We start from the raw sequence: 15,118 nt of genomic DNA, 5'->3' as shown, positions 1-15,118 counted from the left end.
TTTGATAAACTTCCCAATTTCTAGCAGAATGATCCAATACAAAAGGAAAAGTGCCAAAGTCACTTCCTTGAGGTGAACTGTTGACCTCCGAAAGGACCTCTGAGAGTAAGATTGCCTCTCAGTTTAAGGCTAGCAGACACCTCACCAGCAACACACAGCGCTAGGAGAAGGCCCTCCCCAACCTGCTTTAGGTTAGAGCTAACACCTTCCCTTCCTCTTGTGATCACCCAAGTGAATCATTTTCCTCGTGGCCTGACGGGCTAGCCCCCTTTAGTTCACATATGCACCAGGCTTTACTTCAGGGGAGAAAATGAAGCAGGAACCTATAATCATGTTCCCGGCAGTACCTTCAGTAGAACCTGAAGACATTTGGGTTCCCATCGGGTGGTCTGCAGCACTTAGTCAATTGATCTCAGTCTTCCTAAAATTCTCTCTCCTGACTTCTGGACACTGCCTTCTTCTTTGTACCTGGCTGTCCTGGCTGTCCGGCTGCCACAAACTGACTGTCCAATAGGGTAGATGCTACAAGACAACCCCAGATCTTCCTATGGGAATGCACTGTCTCTAGGAGAGTGGGGTGCCCTGAGCCCATTAGAGAGCAGGGACAAATACAGTTACTGCCTGGTAACACACACGGAACCAGCCTATCCCTTACTGTATTTTTCTTTAAGTGGGTGTCTAGGGGCAATTTTTCCTAAAACTTCAGTCACTAAGAGTCAAGAATGGATTCTTGAATGATCCCCCAACTTGTTCACCCAAAGAAGGCTTGGAGAAAGGCAAGAGGACCATGCTGCCCTTTGTCCTTTGGTCAAATGCCCATCTTCAGGTGACACCTTCAATCTCTTCCCTTTGACAGTGACATCTGACAGGTAATCACTAACTAGCGTGGGTGTTTTCCATTTTACATGGTTTTCATCTGTGCATAACTCATCCCTTGAATCTTCTTGTGTATTGCTGGGTTTCCAGACATAATGAAGACGGGGTCTCACGTAGACCATGATAGCCTCGAACTTGCTATGTAGCTGAAGATGGTCCTGACCACCTGACCCTCCTGCTTCTGCTGCAGTGCTGGTACTGATATGTGCAGCCATGCCCAGCCCTCCAGATGTGTTTAATGCAACCACAGTCCTATGTGAAATGGCTGTCGGTTCAAGGTTCACGGAAAGCTCCTCAACAAGCCGGGGGTACCCACAGTAGCTCTACTGATCATTAGACTACTTCAATCAGTGTCATTCAAGATCTGATCAAGAGTGCTCAAGAGAGTACAGCATTTTCACCTTTCTGGGAAGTTCAGTGACTAGATCAGGCCACCCGTGAGTTATTCCTGACACCGGCCTGGCTGAATCTCACATATATGATATGTCAGGAACACTTCCACGTATTTAGGACTCGGAATTAGTAATATTCTGGACATCTGTGTCACCTCGTCCTACACTGTGGAACGTGTTACACAGGAAGAGTCCACGGAGGGCTGCTAAGAGCGGCTAGGAAACCAGCAGAAGCTGCCGGCTACGGTTCCGAGTGTCAGTCTCTGCAGCCGCCTATCTCTCCCTGCCCTGAGGAGGAATGGGAATAAGATAAATGCGGGAGGTAAACTTACACTGAATGGGCCATATCTGCAGGCAGGGCTGGCAGAATGGAAAACCCCAGTGTGTTAGCTGTGACCACCTCTCCCTGACGTGGGCAGACAAGAAACAGCGTGGCCTAACCAGTTTTCTAGGTTCGCCTAGGGTGTCCCGAAGGCCTGACAGCCTGGCTGAAGCACACAACACAGATTTACTTCTCTTGTCTGTCCTTTCGACACACACAGAGTCAGGTTCCATGACATTCTGAGCCCAACCTCTCAATGAAACATGGGAAGGGATTTTTAATTTGGCAACTCTACGCATGTGTTTGTTTTTGAGATAGGTTTCATGTAGCTCATGCTGGCCTCAGATTCCTGTAGCCAAGGATGACCCTGAACTCCTGATCCTACTGGCTCGCCTCCCAAGATCTGTTAATACAGGTATGGATCACCATATGTGGCTCTGGTTGGGCAAATCTGTTTCTGATTTTCCGTCCTATGCTTTTTTTTTTTTTGAGCGTTTCCCCATTTTTACATGAACTACCAATAACATGGCGCGTGCGCACGTACACACACACACACACACACACACACACACACACACACACACAGAGCCAGGCTTAAACAGAAGAACAATTTCTATTTACGTACATAGCTAGCATAAATGTGATGACTGTGGGGATGTGGCCCTGCCTTTATCGTCTCTGAAGGGCCAGTGATGAAAACAGGTCTTGTTCTAGCTAATGATCCTGCTGTCAATCCCACTCACACAGGGATGAACTCAAGAACACAAGGGAAATGAGTACTTTTCCTTTTTAAAAAGACCTTTGAAATGATTTGTTTTTATTCCATGCACTGGTCTGCCTGTATGTGTATCTGTGTGAGGGTGTCAGATCCCTTGGAGCTGGAGTTACAGACAACTGTGAGCTGCCTTGTGGGCGCTGGGAATTCAAGTCCTCTGGAAGAGCAGCCAGGGTAGAGTCATCTCTACAGTCCATGTAAACGTCCCTTAACAGCAGAGGAAATAGCAGTAACAGCAAAAATCCAGAGGTCCTGTCCTAAGAAAATTCCAACTCTACTGCTAAGAAAGTGGAAGGTGTTTAAGAGTTAGGGACTGCCTCACACCAGGGGCACAAACAGCTTAATTGACGGTTTATCTCTGACCTATTAGTTTACAGTTTCTAAGTTAACTTTGGGAGGAGGGGGCTGGACACTGAAGAGACAGCGAGCTGAAACATAGTTGCCAAGCGAGGCCGGAGAAAGAGCGGGACAGAAAAGGCCCTGTCCTTTCCTCAGGACCGAGTGTTGCTCATGCAAAGATGGCTTCATTCACATCTGCACCAGGGGCTACGAAGGTCCTGTTAAATACAGACCGCTTTCCAAGGACTCTTGGATTCCCAACAGGTGACGCACAGCAATGCCACGGCACTGCATGCCAAGGAACTACTTATGGACCGATAGAGACATCCGTGGGCTCCGGGCTGGACCTAAAAACCGCGCAGCTTAACACAGACAAGACAGGTTAGCGCTTGTCCTGGAATGTCTGCCTGGATTGGGTAATCCAAGGACATCTTACACGCCTGGCTTTCCCAACTTTGCAACATCCTGGCCCAATCCCCATCACCGAGGCTGCACACACACACACACACACACCTGAGCAGCCGCTGTCGGCCCCAAGTGTGGCTGCGTACCTGGAATGCTTTCTAACTTCCTTCTGAGCTCTTCGTTTTCTTGCTGCAAGGAGATAACCTCCTGCTCCAGCTCCTGGCATCGAGGACAGTAGCCTTCCTCTTCCTCCTCTTCCTCCTCCTCTGGCAGCGTAGAGGAGGATGGGTGGCCGTGGGACTCAGACGTCGCCGGGGAGGTCCAGCCGCCTAATGTATGCACCGGGGAGGTTGAGAGAGGGTCCACATCAGCCAGGTGGCCATACTCACTGACTGATGAGGTGTTCGGTGTCGGGAAGCTCCCCGAGAGCAGGTAATTTTGGAGCGAGTCAGTGAACACTCTCAGAAAGGCAGAAGTCTGTTGTTTTCTTTGCATATATTGCATTTCTATGTCTATGTTGTCAGGGGTCTGGCTCTGGACCCCTTTTGCAATGTGACACTGGTCCTGCCTTTCGTTATAACTAGAGCCTTCCTGCTTGACGCAAGAAATCATGGACTGAGAATGGTTGGAGTCCAGAAGTTTTCCTCCACAATTTAAGAGACTAAGAACACGACTGCACTGCTGGGCAAAGGCATCCAAGATCATCCGGCTCTCTGGAATGAAACGAGAAGGAGACATCAGTGACCAACAGCCAGGCATGGAAGAAGCAAGGCCCTCCATTTCCGGCTTAACCTTCCCACACAAAAGGCCCAGTGAACCCACCACAGAAAGGACACACAGCTCCCTATTGTTCTGTGACCAATAGGTCCCCGGGCCGCTCCAACCCCTAATTCTGAGAAAAGGCTGGGAACCGTATGGAGATGTCCCTCTCTGGCCTGCACAGGGCTGAGCTCACACCTTTGGCTTCATTAATATCTTCACTCTAATGAATTGAGCCAGCCACTGCAGACTCGGTTCCTCATTGATAGGAGGCCTTCCTGCAATCATTACTGCTATTTCTGGAGTGCCCTCCTGCCCTTGCTATTCATCAGCTGATACAATCCCTGCTACAACCACGCAGCTCACGGATGCACGCTGGAGAGGAGAGATTAGTCCCTGTGAAGAGCTCCCTAGAAACCTAAGGTAACACAAGGCTGTACAGCAAGAGGGTGAGTGTGACACAGACTGTCACCCGGCACCCGCACTCAAGTCTTCCTAATCTGGAGTTCTTGCCAGAGTAGAGCGATGGGGCAGCACCATCTGAAAAGGGACTCCCTCTTCTCAGAGTCATTGACACTGGACTGTCATGTCTTCTACAGGGGCAGAAAGCGTGGGTGCCATGAAGCCCCACACCTGATCTAAGCACACTGTCAAGCAGCGGAAAGTAAAAGTGAAGAGACACCAACCACCTTGCTAGAGACAAAGGGAAAATCTCTCCCAAATCCTGAAAGCATTATAATGTTGTCCAATGCGTCTTAACGTGCGGAAACAGGTGGCTCCTCCCCCTGCTTGCTGCCACAGAGATGGACCTCACTGGCACCGAGTGACACTGTTCAGGCTCTTCAGATTTCTTCTTCCCCTTACCCAGATTAATGGCCACAAACAAAACACTGGAAAATTGTTCAGGGGCTAGAAATTCTTATTTATCATAAAAACGTAGCTTGCTACTGGCTTTCTCTGAAGACACTGGCTAGATATTTTTGTTTTATTTGGTCAGGGAAAGAAAAATAAGGTTCTTTCAAGTGAAGAATAGTGAGATGCTTGAGATCTTCTTTGGGGTAGAGACAACGGATGTAATAGAAAGCCTCAAGACACTCGGCATGTATGGTGAATGAAAACACAATTCTGTGTTGTCCATGAGCTGTGGTACAGATGCTGCCCCAGCTACTTGGGAGGCCGAACATTTAAACCCAGGAGTGGAAGACCAGCCTGGGTTTCACAGTGAGGTCCCTCCTCAGGAAAAATGGGGCCGTGGAGGGGGAGGGGAGACAACATGGGACATGGACGACAGAGAATCCCATTCTATAGTCAATGTTCTGCCATGCTTTCTTCTTCTTAGCACATTTTTATGAAGTAAGCAGGTACTGGGAAAGGGCGGTTCAAATGTCCTGTGTCAATTACTTAATTGGAAGACATAAAGAAACCCCAGCAGTGCCCCCAATACACATGAAGTATCCCATCCCCCAAGTCTGAACAATGCTACCATTCTGGGGAATTCTGAGCTAAAACTTTTCTGTCCAGGAGAGTCAGGCTATTAGTGCTTCCAATATAGCCACTGAAGAATGGCTCAATAGATACCCACCGATCAAACAGACCAATAGGTGAAGTGATTGTCATGCAAACACAAGGACCCACGCTCCACCTCCAGCACCCATATAAAAAGATGGATGTGGGGGTACATGCTTGCAATCCCAGCACTGGGAGACTGAGACAGAGGGTTGCCCCGGGGCTCCCTGGCCTGCCAGCCTAGCCTAAGGTCTAATCAGTGAGACCGTGTTTAAAAACAAGGGAAAGGCTGGGGTGCTAGCTCACGACTGAAGAGCTTGCTGCACAAGCATGAGGAGCTGGGTTCCATTTCGAGCACCTACATTAAAAGCCAGGGGCAGCACATGCCTACAGTCCCAGCATCGGGGGTGCACAGACAGGAAGATACCTGGAGTTTACTGACCAACCAATATTAACTAAACAGTAAGTGCCAGGTAAGGGGTCCTGCGTCAAGAAAATGGGGTGGCTGCTGTATAGGAGCGGCCTGACTCAAGAGCCCCATCCTTAACTGAGGAGCTATCGGCAGCTGATAGCTGACAGAATAATTTTGGGGGGTGGACACTAGTACACTGCCCATTCTCCAGTGAGCCATGCACATATGGACCCCGATACTGGACTTAGTGTGTTATTTAAAAAGAAGACATTTAGTGGGGAGATACACACAGGGTCAGGATACAGGCAGGAGCTGGGAGGAGGTAATGGGGGGTAGATGTCATCATATTTGTATGTACCCATGAGTTCTCAAAACAGGAGGGGACAACTGAAGACACCCAACATTGACCTCTGCCCCCCACAAAGGTCAGAGGCTATCTCAGACGCCAGCACTTTTAGCGTGTTTGAACACTGTCATTGCTGCATATACGAGCCTCCCCCAAGACCACCCGAAAGTCCTCCTGTTGCTGTCTATCTTGTTATACAGGGGTGCTGGGATTACAGACGGGTTACAGCACTTGCCTTTCCCTGGGCTCTACAGACCTGAACTGAGGTCCTCCCACTTACCACCCAATGGACCATCTCTCCAGTCTACTTCCAGTTCCCAAGGGCAACACTACCCTGCCCTTCCTGAGATTCTCCCGTGACAAGGTCAAGACCCAGGAATCCTTCCACAAACCTCTCGGAAGGTTCCCTCTCACCTGAGTTAAAAGCTCAGAAGTGTGGACCGTCTCCGTGAAAATACCAGAGAGTTGACAGAAGAACACCATGGGTCAGTTTAAAACCCTGAACACAAACCTGGTCACTGATGAGGGTGCGGAGTCGTGATCTGTACCTAAGTCCTACAGATCCCTGGGTGCCATTTCTTTACTGACATACACCACACTAGGAGGTGAAGCGCTGAACCTCCCAAGTGGAGAGGTATTCCACTCTCGTTATTTTACTTCATTATTTTGTTCTTTCATTAGTGAAATCAAAGGACGGTATTGACTGGGAATGCTCCATTCTAGCCCAGGAGCGGTTGTCATCAATTTAATCCTATAATCTCACACAAGACCTTAAGTTGTATTTACTACGTGCATTTTAACCACGCAGGCCCACCGACTTACAGCCCACACACCTCTAACATAACCTTGACAAAAGGGACGGCCGCAGAAGGCTTAAATGGAACTGTGTAGAAAGAGCTGCTCAAAGACACTTGTTCAGTGTCCTACCAAACACCGGGCAGCGTTAATCACATTGATGAATCACATTACAGCATAGATTTCAAGAGGAAAAAAATCTGACTTAGAGACAAGCATGATTTGTTTTCTTAATTGAAGGATAAACTCATAGCATGCTGAGAAAAAAAATCATTATGTAATATACTACATTATAAAGATAATCTATTAAAGTGCACTCAGAGCATCAGAGAATTGCAATGATCACCGAACAGTTCTTGCCTGACTTGAAAAGGCATCTCTCTGAATTTGCTCTCAGAGCTGATCTATAGAAGAACGGCAACTGTAGACGTGTAAGGCTGAATTTTCCCTCTTTTCAAAACCTTGAAATATCTGGGCAGTATATTTTAACACCAAAATACAAAAGAGTGTGATAAAAATATCCCCACTGCACTGGGTGTGTGTGTGTGTGTGCAATTCTTCCATTTCATATGCACCACAATCAGCAATACTTTAGCTTTCTGGACAGACTACAGTCAGATACGCAGGAACTGTGCAAGCCCCTTTCCACTAAGAGATGAAGAAATGTTCTGTTTCCTATGAATACGACTGTCTTAACTGAGCAAAACATAAACATGGATTTTTCTTAACTTTTTTTTAAAACCTCTTGTCATAGAGTGCCCCACACGCAGGGGACAGCAGAGAAATACAAAAATCTACAGCCTACAAAAGGACTTTAAAAACAACCTATCCCTAACTTCCCCACAAGTTAATAAATCACAATTTCAAAGTCCTCTGAATGACCACTGACTTAGCATGCTTTATTCTGCGCCGACTGAGAGATGAAACCGCGCTGTGTATTGTGCCCACCCTGCTTCTCAAGTCTAAACTCATGGCTATTACTATTTTTTTAATTAAGATTTTCATTTCTTGAAATTCTTCTGCACCTATGTGGTTTTAATCCATCCTCAATTTGATAAGTGACTAAGAACGGGATGGGAAGCAGGCACTCAAACATTGCCTCTTCTCTACTCTGATGGCCTGCGTGGGGCAAGCTGTGCTCAGAATGTGCCCAGCCCAGCCCACCCCTCAAGAGAATTCCGTCTCTGGGAGGGAGATCACAGCACTGAAGATTAGCGGCAACCTTTTGATTTTAGCTCAGTCAAGGGTAAAATATGTTAATATTAAAGATGTAGTAGGAAATTTTTAGTGACCTATTATGTTACCCACCCATTACATCTACCGAAGGACTTCCAACTAGTTCAAAATAGAGGCTCCCCTTAAAAGATTAACTTCGTTTTTAAGAGGCCTACATGGTATGGTACAGGAGACAGAAGTTAGAAAATTAAAGCGTCTTGGAAAACAGCACCCTCGTCTTAAATCAATGAAGGATGCCTTAAAAAAAAAAAAGCCAGCCAATTTTTTTTCCCATAATGGCAAACGTCAACACAGCAAAACAGGATGCAATTTTTCTAAATAAATAAATCAATGATGTGTCAAAAATTAACAGATGAGTTAATATACTCGGTGCTATCAAAAGCAGGTGGCGCTTCCTAATATTCATCCTGCTCAGTCAATCCCTGAATATTTCCTGGACCATCGGTATATAAAATAGGATGCTGCTATTTGTGATGGCAAACAAAAGCAATCATGCCTGCCAAGCACATACTATAACAGGCAGCATTTCAGCTCTGCTAGACAGAAAGTAATTAGAATGCTTTTAATGTCCAAAAGAATGATGCTGATAGGCTGCCACAGATGTGTAGATTTATGAATATTTATATGGTGGTTTATGGCTGACACTTTTATCAGTTGAAGAAGATAAAATATCTGCCTGACTCAAAAGCTTGACAGTCAGGTTAATAAAATCTCATTAAAGAGAATGACCTATGCAATTATATAGGATTTATTGTAATTCATTTTTGATTGTACTCTGCTTAAAGATGCAATTTCCCATTTCCTGATGCCAAATTTAGGCTGCATATCAAGATCTACGTGGGTTTTAACTCTAAGCCTCCCACAGAGGAAAAATATGCTTTTAAAACCATGGTGTATTACCCCTTTTAAGGAAAATTATACTCTTCACGAGATTTTATACGAATTTCGAGAAATCTATTTTAATCACGTATTTCTTTTCTCAATGGCTTGTAGCATCTAATGGCAAATAAGATTCACTTAACCTTCCATCTTTTCACCGCATTTACCTGGACAGCCTGCTGTACCTCTTCCATCCTGAGCTCACTCATCACACCGATGTTTGACAACTTTCAGCCGACAAGGTGGCCCTGAAGGCCCACCACAGCCACACCGCCGTGAGAGCAACAGGCAAAGCCCCACCTGCCCCGCCCCATGTGTTCAGAAGGCCCTGGTGAGCACACAAGCTCATTGGCTCCAAGTGGCACCATTAGCCCCTCAAAGAACCAATTGGCTCTCCATGTGACTGTCCCTCTGATGGCCACACACGTCACTGTGCCTGTTGAGAGATGGTCTGTCCACTAGTGATTACTATTACCTTAATAATAATAATGAGCGTTCTGCATCCAGAACGCTCTCTGGGACACGTAGAAGAAACCTACCATCCAGTTCTCAGATTTCCAATACCACTAGGTAGGCACCCAGTGACCTTACCATCCCAGTGGCCTTACCCTAGGGTCCGCACTAACAAACAAAAAGCAACAATTAACCCTCCTCACCCCAAAAAACCCTGATCAGAACAGCCTGGAGAAACCTGGTTATATGGGAAAGTTTGAAAGAAGAAGAAAAAAGCCCCTTCCTATCTTTAGATTCAGTGGCAATGGCCTCTAACTTGTGATAGAGACAAACTTAAAATAGGATACTAGAAAAAAAAAAATACTGAGGGGAGGAAAAAAACCAAACCCAAAAAACTCCAAATGAAGATGACAGAGATACTTCCAGAACAAAAGCGGCCATGGAAAGGAGAATGAAAGGCGGAGGCTGAAGGAGAGAGTACCGAGACCATGGCGGGGAAGAGCAGAAAGTGGATGAAAATGGTAAGGAAGGAGCAGATGGATGAGGTTCTGGAGGAAGCAGAGACTGGAGCACAGCAGTCTGAAGAAAGTGCTCGTCAAAGGACTGGACCAGGCAGGTAAGGGCTTCAGCCCAGAAGATGTGGGTGGAACCGACATTATACAAAAGAGTCAACTATGGGCAATGGGGAAAGGACCCAAACTGCCGAAAAACAACATAGAGAAAACGCTGAGCTGGAGTAACAGGCACACTCAAGCAGTATCGAGACTGAGGCCTGAGAGAGAGCCCCTAAATAACAAGTTCCAAGCTCGACTGAGATAAGGCAAGCCCCCGATTCGAAAACAAAAACCAAACAGGACAAGAAAGCTGGGGAGGTCCTAACAATGAATATAAAAACACAGTGGGACATAAGGGCAAGGGCAGTAGGGTAAAAAAAAAAAAATCACCTCAGAAGCAGTAAGGAAGCCATGTAAGAACCCCAACACAGAATCTCTAACATCTCCAAGGCATTGGGGGACATGGCAGGAACAAGGCTTCACTATAACCTGTAATTAGATTTTCTTTCTCCAAACCAATCCTTCACATGTCAAAATATTGACAAATGGCAGGGCTCTTAGCATGAGCATCTATAACTCCTTCAGAGACAATGCCCGTCTACTGTCACTAGGAACGAAACACACACACACACACACACACACACACACACACACACACACACACACACACACAAACAGTCTTAGATTTGCTGACATTCGGAAGTTGGGAGGATCTTAAGTGCCCTGAGAGGCCTGAGCAGGGACTTTAGCTCTGATGAACCATAAACGTGGCTGCATGTCCTTCCTCTGGGAGCAGAGAGGGTGCAGGCCTTGCTCGGAGCTCTCCCGCTCCCTGGTGAGATAGCAATCTCGATCTTTGGGTGGGCGATCCCCACGCGACTCAGTGACAGAGAAACCACGGACCAGGTGGGTGGAGATTGTAACTCTGCTCCGTGGATGCCCTCGAATTCAAGTCTGGAGGAGCGATCCCCCGCCCCTCCAAAAAAACTTCACCCCCCTCCTCCCCGCCCCAACCCAGTTGAGCACCAGGTCCACGGCCGACCCGGAGTGGAGAAGACCTACGTGTCTGCGCCACGGATAAAGTGAGGGGTGCGCGCCATCAAAACTGGAGCGCACAGAGAAAAAGAAACGCAGAGACCCCCGGAGGAGCCCAAGTGGCCCGGGACCGCTGGAGAGGAGAGGGGACCTTCAAAGGGCGAAGGGCAGGCCCTCCCGGGGCACAGAAGCGCCTAGAAGGGCGAGCTGGCAGCGAGCGGGAAAGGGAAATGTGGCGTGAGGAAAAAGTGGAGTGGCGGGGAATAAAATGGGCGTCTCCTGGAGTGACCTCAGGCCGCTGTCCCGGGGACTGTCCCCTCTTCAGTACCCCGCCCAGGGCCTGCGATCCCTGCACCGCCCCCCCTCCGCCCTCCCGGAGCCCGCGCCCCGGAGCCACCTGTTAGGCGCGCGCGCCGTCGGAAGCCCGGGCCGCGGCGGCGCCGGGAATCTTCCAGAAGTTACTACTGCCCGAGTAGCAGCACACTCCCAAGGCCCACCGGCACCCGCGTGCACGGCCTCCCGGGATCCCCCCACCCTGCCCCGCTCCGATCCCCCAGTCCTCACGCCACCGCAAAGTTGCAGCCGGGGAGTCGGTACCTGCACTGAGCTCCAAGCTGACGCCGTCGCTACCCGCGCTGCTGCTGCCCGCGCCGCTGGCCGGGCCCGGGCCGTACCTGACGACGGCGGCGAAGGACGACGACGACGAGGCGGCGGGGGCCGTGGGCGGCGGCGCCGGAGTCCTCGGGTGGCTGGGGGGCGCGGCGGGCGTGCAGGACGGCGACGACGACGAGGCGGCGGCGGCGGCGGGGGCCCGGCCTGCCCCGGCCGGGTAGGACGGCTGCGTCGGGAACGGCGGCGGCGGCGGCTCGCTGCTGCTGATGGGCACGGCGGCGAGCGGCGCGAAGGGCGGCGGCGGCGGCGGCGGCAGCGGGGACGGCCGCGCGGGCGGCAGCTCCAGCAGCGTGGGTCTGTCGTAGCGCTTGGCCAGCGCCGGCCGCCGGCTGGGGAACGTCTTGAGGACGCTGTAGGGGCCGCGCTGCTTGTAGATGCGGGGCGCGCTGGGCCCCTCCTCCGCCGCCTGCATCTCGGGCTCCATGCCGAGCCGGAGGCCCTGCCCGCCCCGCGCGCGGCTCCAGGGGTGGCTCGGCCGCCCGGCCGCCCGATCTACCCCGGCGCGCGCCGGCGGGAAGGCGTGTGTCTGCGCCGTGGTGGCCGCCGCCGCTGCCGCCGCCTGTCGCCGAGCCTGGCATCTCCGAGCCCCCGCGCGGGGGGCTGCCGCCCAGCGCTGATTGACAGCCCGCCTCGCCAATGCCTGGAGGGAGAAAGGAGGTAAGGAGCAAGTGTTTAGGGTAATATCTGCTAATGATGATGGGGGCGGGGCGGGGCCTGGCGCCGGGGCGGCCCGCGCGATCGGCGCCTCGGACAGGGTCGTGGGGGGAGGGGAGGGGAGGCCGCGGCCCGAGGGGACCCGGTGGCGGGACGGGGGGTGGGGGGGCGGCGGGGGTGGGGTGGGGGACGGAACCTGGAGGGCGTCCTGGTGGGGACAGGTGGAAGAGGTGGGCTCCCCGGTCTCTCTGCTGTGGACGAGAGGCGGCCGTGCTCGCCGGCCGGGTCCGAGCTTTGCAAATGAGTTCCCGGCGCCCTCCTGCGTGACCTCCCAACTCTCGGAGTGCACGAAGGGGGTGGTACCTAGAAGTTAGGGCGGGGTCGCCGGAGTGCAAGGGTGGGACGGTAAGTTCTTCTAGAAGGAGGTTACACCACCTCCCCCCCCCCCCTTCGGAAAATAACGTCTTGAAAGTCTTGGCACGGGCTGCTGGGAGGCCTGCCTTAGGGTCTTGCTGTCCCAGGTTTGGCGACTGAACCTGAAAGCGCTCAGGGCCCTGAGCATGCACACCGTTTCGCTTGTTCTCCATAGGGGGCTGGGAGAGAGCAGAGGGACGCCATTGCTTCTCTCCATTCTACAGATTTGAAAACTGAGGCTCCGCAAGATTAAAGGGCATTATCCAAATTCACGCAGAGGAGCTTGTGAGTGAGTTGCATGGATGCAGGCAGGTCTTCAGAATTTAAAATAGCTAGTAGACGGTGCAATTAAAGGGAACAAAATGACCTCACGCTTCCCTCGGGGCTGATGATTGCTTTGAACATTATTATTATTTATGCGTATACTTTGCAAGACCAAGGTGGCCTGGGATCTCACTTCCTACGTTGTTTGTTCCGGCTGGCGCAACCAAGATAGGGGTTCTGGGGAGCACAGGGTCTCAATACTTGTTTGAATGAAGGAAGATCCCCAGTAGTTTGCAGGAGGAGCCCCATAAGGTCCTTAAAATATGAGGAAGGGGTCTGGCGTCTGCCAGTCATTCCTTACTATCTCAAAGGAAGCCTCCTTTATTTAGGCCTACTCCAGCCCCAGCATCCCCTCCTCCCAAGCTTGGGTTCCAGCCTCCTTCATCATTATCCAGGTCCTTGATAGATGACCCTCATCTCTCCAATCCGGAGTTACTTTCTTATTCAGAGCTATCGTTTTAGTCTTGGCAAAGTGACCCATTTTCTTCTGGGGTCCAAGTCTTTGACCTCCCGTTTCCCAGGTCTCTCTTCCTTCAGAAGAGTTCTTCCTTGCTGTTTCAGAGCCTGTGTCCCCCCCACACCCCCCCACTGTCCTCCTCTGCCCTGTAAGCTCCTCAGATACTGCTGTGCACCTCCTCCATTTATTAGAGATGAAATAAATAATGCCATAAATAAAAGTATTTGGGAGTCCAGGAACTGTCAGGGCTGATTAGGGCATAGAGGACATTTTCTTTCTCATTATGCAAAAGCATTTCATGGGGAAATAAAAGAGGTTTCATTGTAACTCATGCATGTCATATTTCAAGGAATTCAAGATATTAATCATATTTAACATTATTTGCAACGTTTCTTCTCCCTGGCTTCTGAAAACTGCTAAATGAGGACACGTGGATCACCAGGAAGAAAGAGAGAGGGACAGTTGAGAAATAATGGAAGGCTGGTGGAGGAGTGAGGTGCCAGGCAGATGTTTCTTAGGCGCAGAAGTGAGGAATGGGGGAGTGACTTCTGGGTCGGGCGACAGATGAAACTGAATGATACGTGGAGGAAATAAATGATAGCAAGCCTCCCCGCGCATTCCCGGCTAGAGAGCCGTTCTGAATTTTGCACGGAAACCTTTCCCTCCCACTTTACTCCCCAATAATTTGCCAGGAACTCCTAGCTTTTGGAAAGAAGTTGGGGGGGGGTGTGATGAGGATAGGGCTTGGTGGGGAGAAAAACCTTCAGCCCTCTGGTAAAGAAATGATTTCTTGTACCTGGGGGTGGTGAAGCTATCTCTTCTACGTAGATTGATTTATTTATTTTAGAGTTATTAATTTCATTTGTACGAGTGTTTCATCTGCATGTGTGAACATGCACTGCATGGATACCTCTGGCCCGGGGAGCTGGAACTAGTGTCACCAATGGTTGTGAGTCATCTTGTGGGTGCTGGGACTCGAACCTGAGTCCTCTGCAAGAACAGCTAGCTCTCTTCACCACTCAGCCATCTCTCCAGCCCCTAAGTATTATGTCATCCTTTCCACTCAAACACCTTGAGAAACTGGCAACCATACTCCGTGTTTTCCTAACTAAAGGGACCACCGTTTATCATTTCCCCCCAAAGTGGCCATTTCTGCAAATGCAAACACTCAAATGAGAGGTTGCTTTGGTTGGGATCATCTCGAAACATCCATGTTGGAAACTTAGTCCCCACTGCCGCAGTGTAGGGGGGTGGGGCCTACGGCCAGGCGTTTCCCACATGAGGGCTGTGTCCTCAAGCTTGGGTTGACGCCTGTTACACAAGAGCACAGGAATGTGAGTTTGAATTCTTGGGTGCTCCTGTGGGTGATGCCTCTGTCACACTGTGTTGCGTGTTACAGCAAAAAGGCTCTAAGCAGTTGATGCCCATCAACCCTGGATGTCTCGGCTTCTGGAATGGCAAAAGCAAAACAAAACAGGAACAAAAAACAAAACGAAGCAAAAAATAAAATCCT

The 15,118-nt window shown here is 50.1% G+C and overlaps 1 protein-coding gene across 2 annotated transcripts in view; it reads right to left on the bottom strand.

Moving 5' to 3' along the window:
* The window catches only part of Bend4 (BEN domain containing 4), a 32,620-nt gene extending 20,342 nt beyond the window's left edge, over positions 1-12,278 (bottom strand). Inside the window, exons 1-2 of one of the 2 annotated variants that reach the window (XM_085691804.2) lie at positions 11,682-12,278; positions 3,256-3,822 (exon numbers count right to left, since the gene is read on the bottom strand). In XM_085691804.2, coding sequence (XP_085547930.2) covers positions 3,256-3,822; positions 11,682-12,180 — 1,066 coding nt within the window. In that variant the 5' untranslated portion in view covers positions 12,181-12,278. The remainder of the gene's footprint in view (positions 1-3,255; positions 3,823-11,681) is intronic. The other variant, XM_085691803.2, reaches the window with a different exon arrangement.
* Positions 12,279-15,118: the final 2,840 nt, after the last annotated feature.

The sequence above is a fragment of the Myodes glareolus genome, chromosome 8 (assembly GCF_982192425.1).
Source record: "Myodes glareolus chromosome 8, mMyoGla1.1, whole genome shotgun sequence".
Lineage (NCBI taxonomy): Eukaryota > Metazoa > Chordata > Mammalia > Rodentia > Cricetidae > Myodes > Myodes glareolus.
This window is presented reverse-complemented; position numbering and strand designations above follow the sequence as displayed.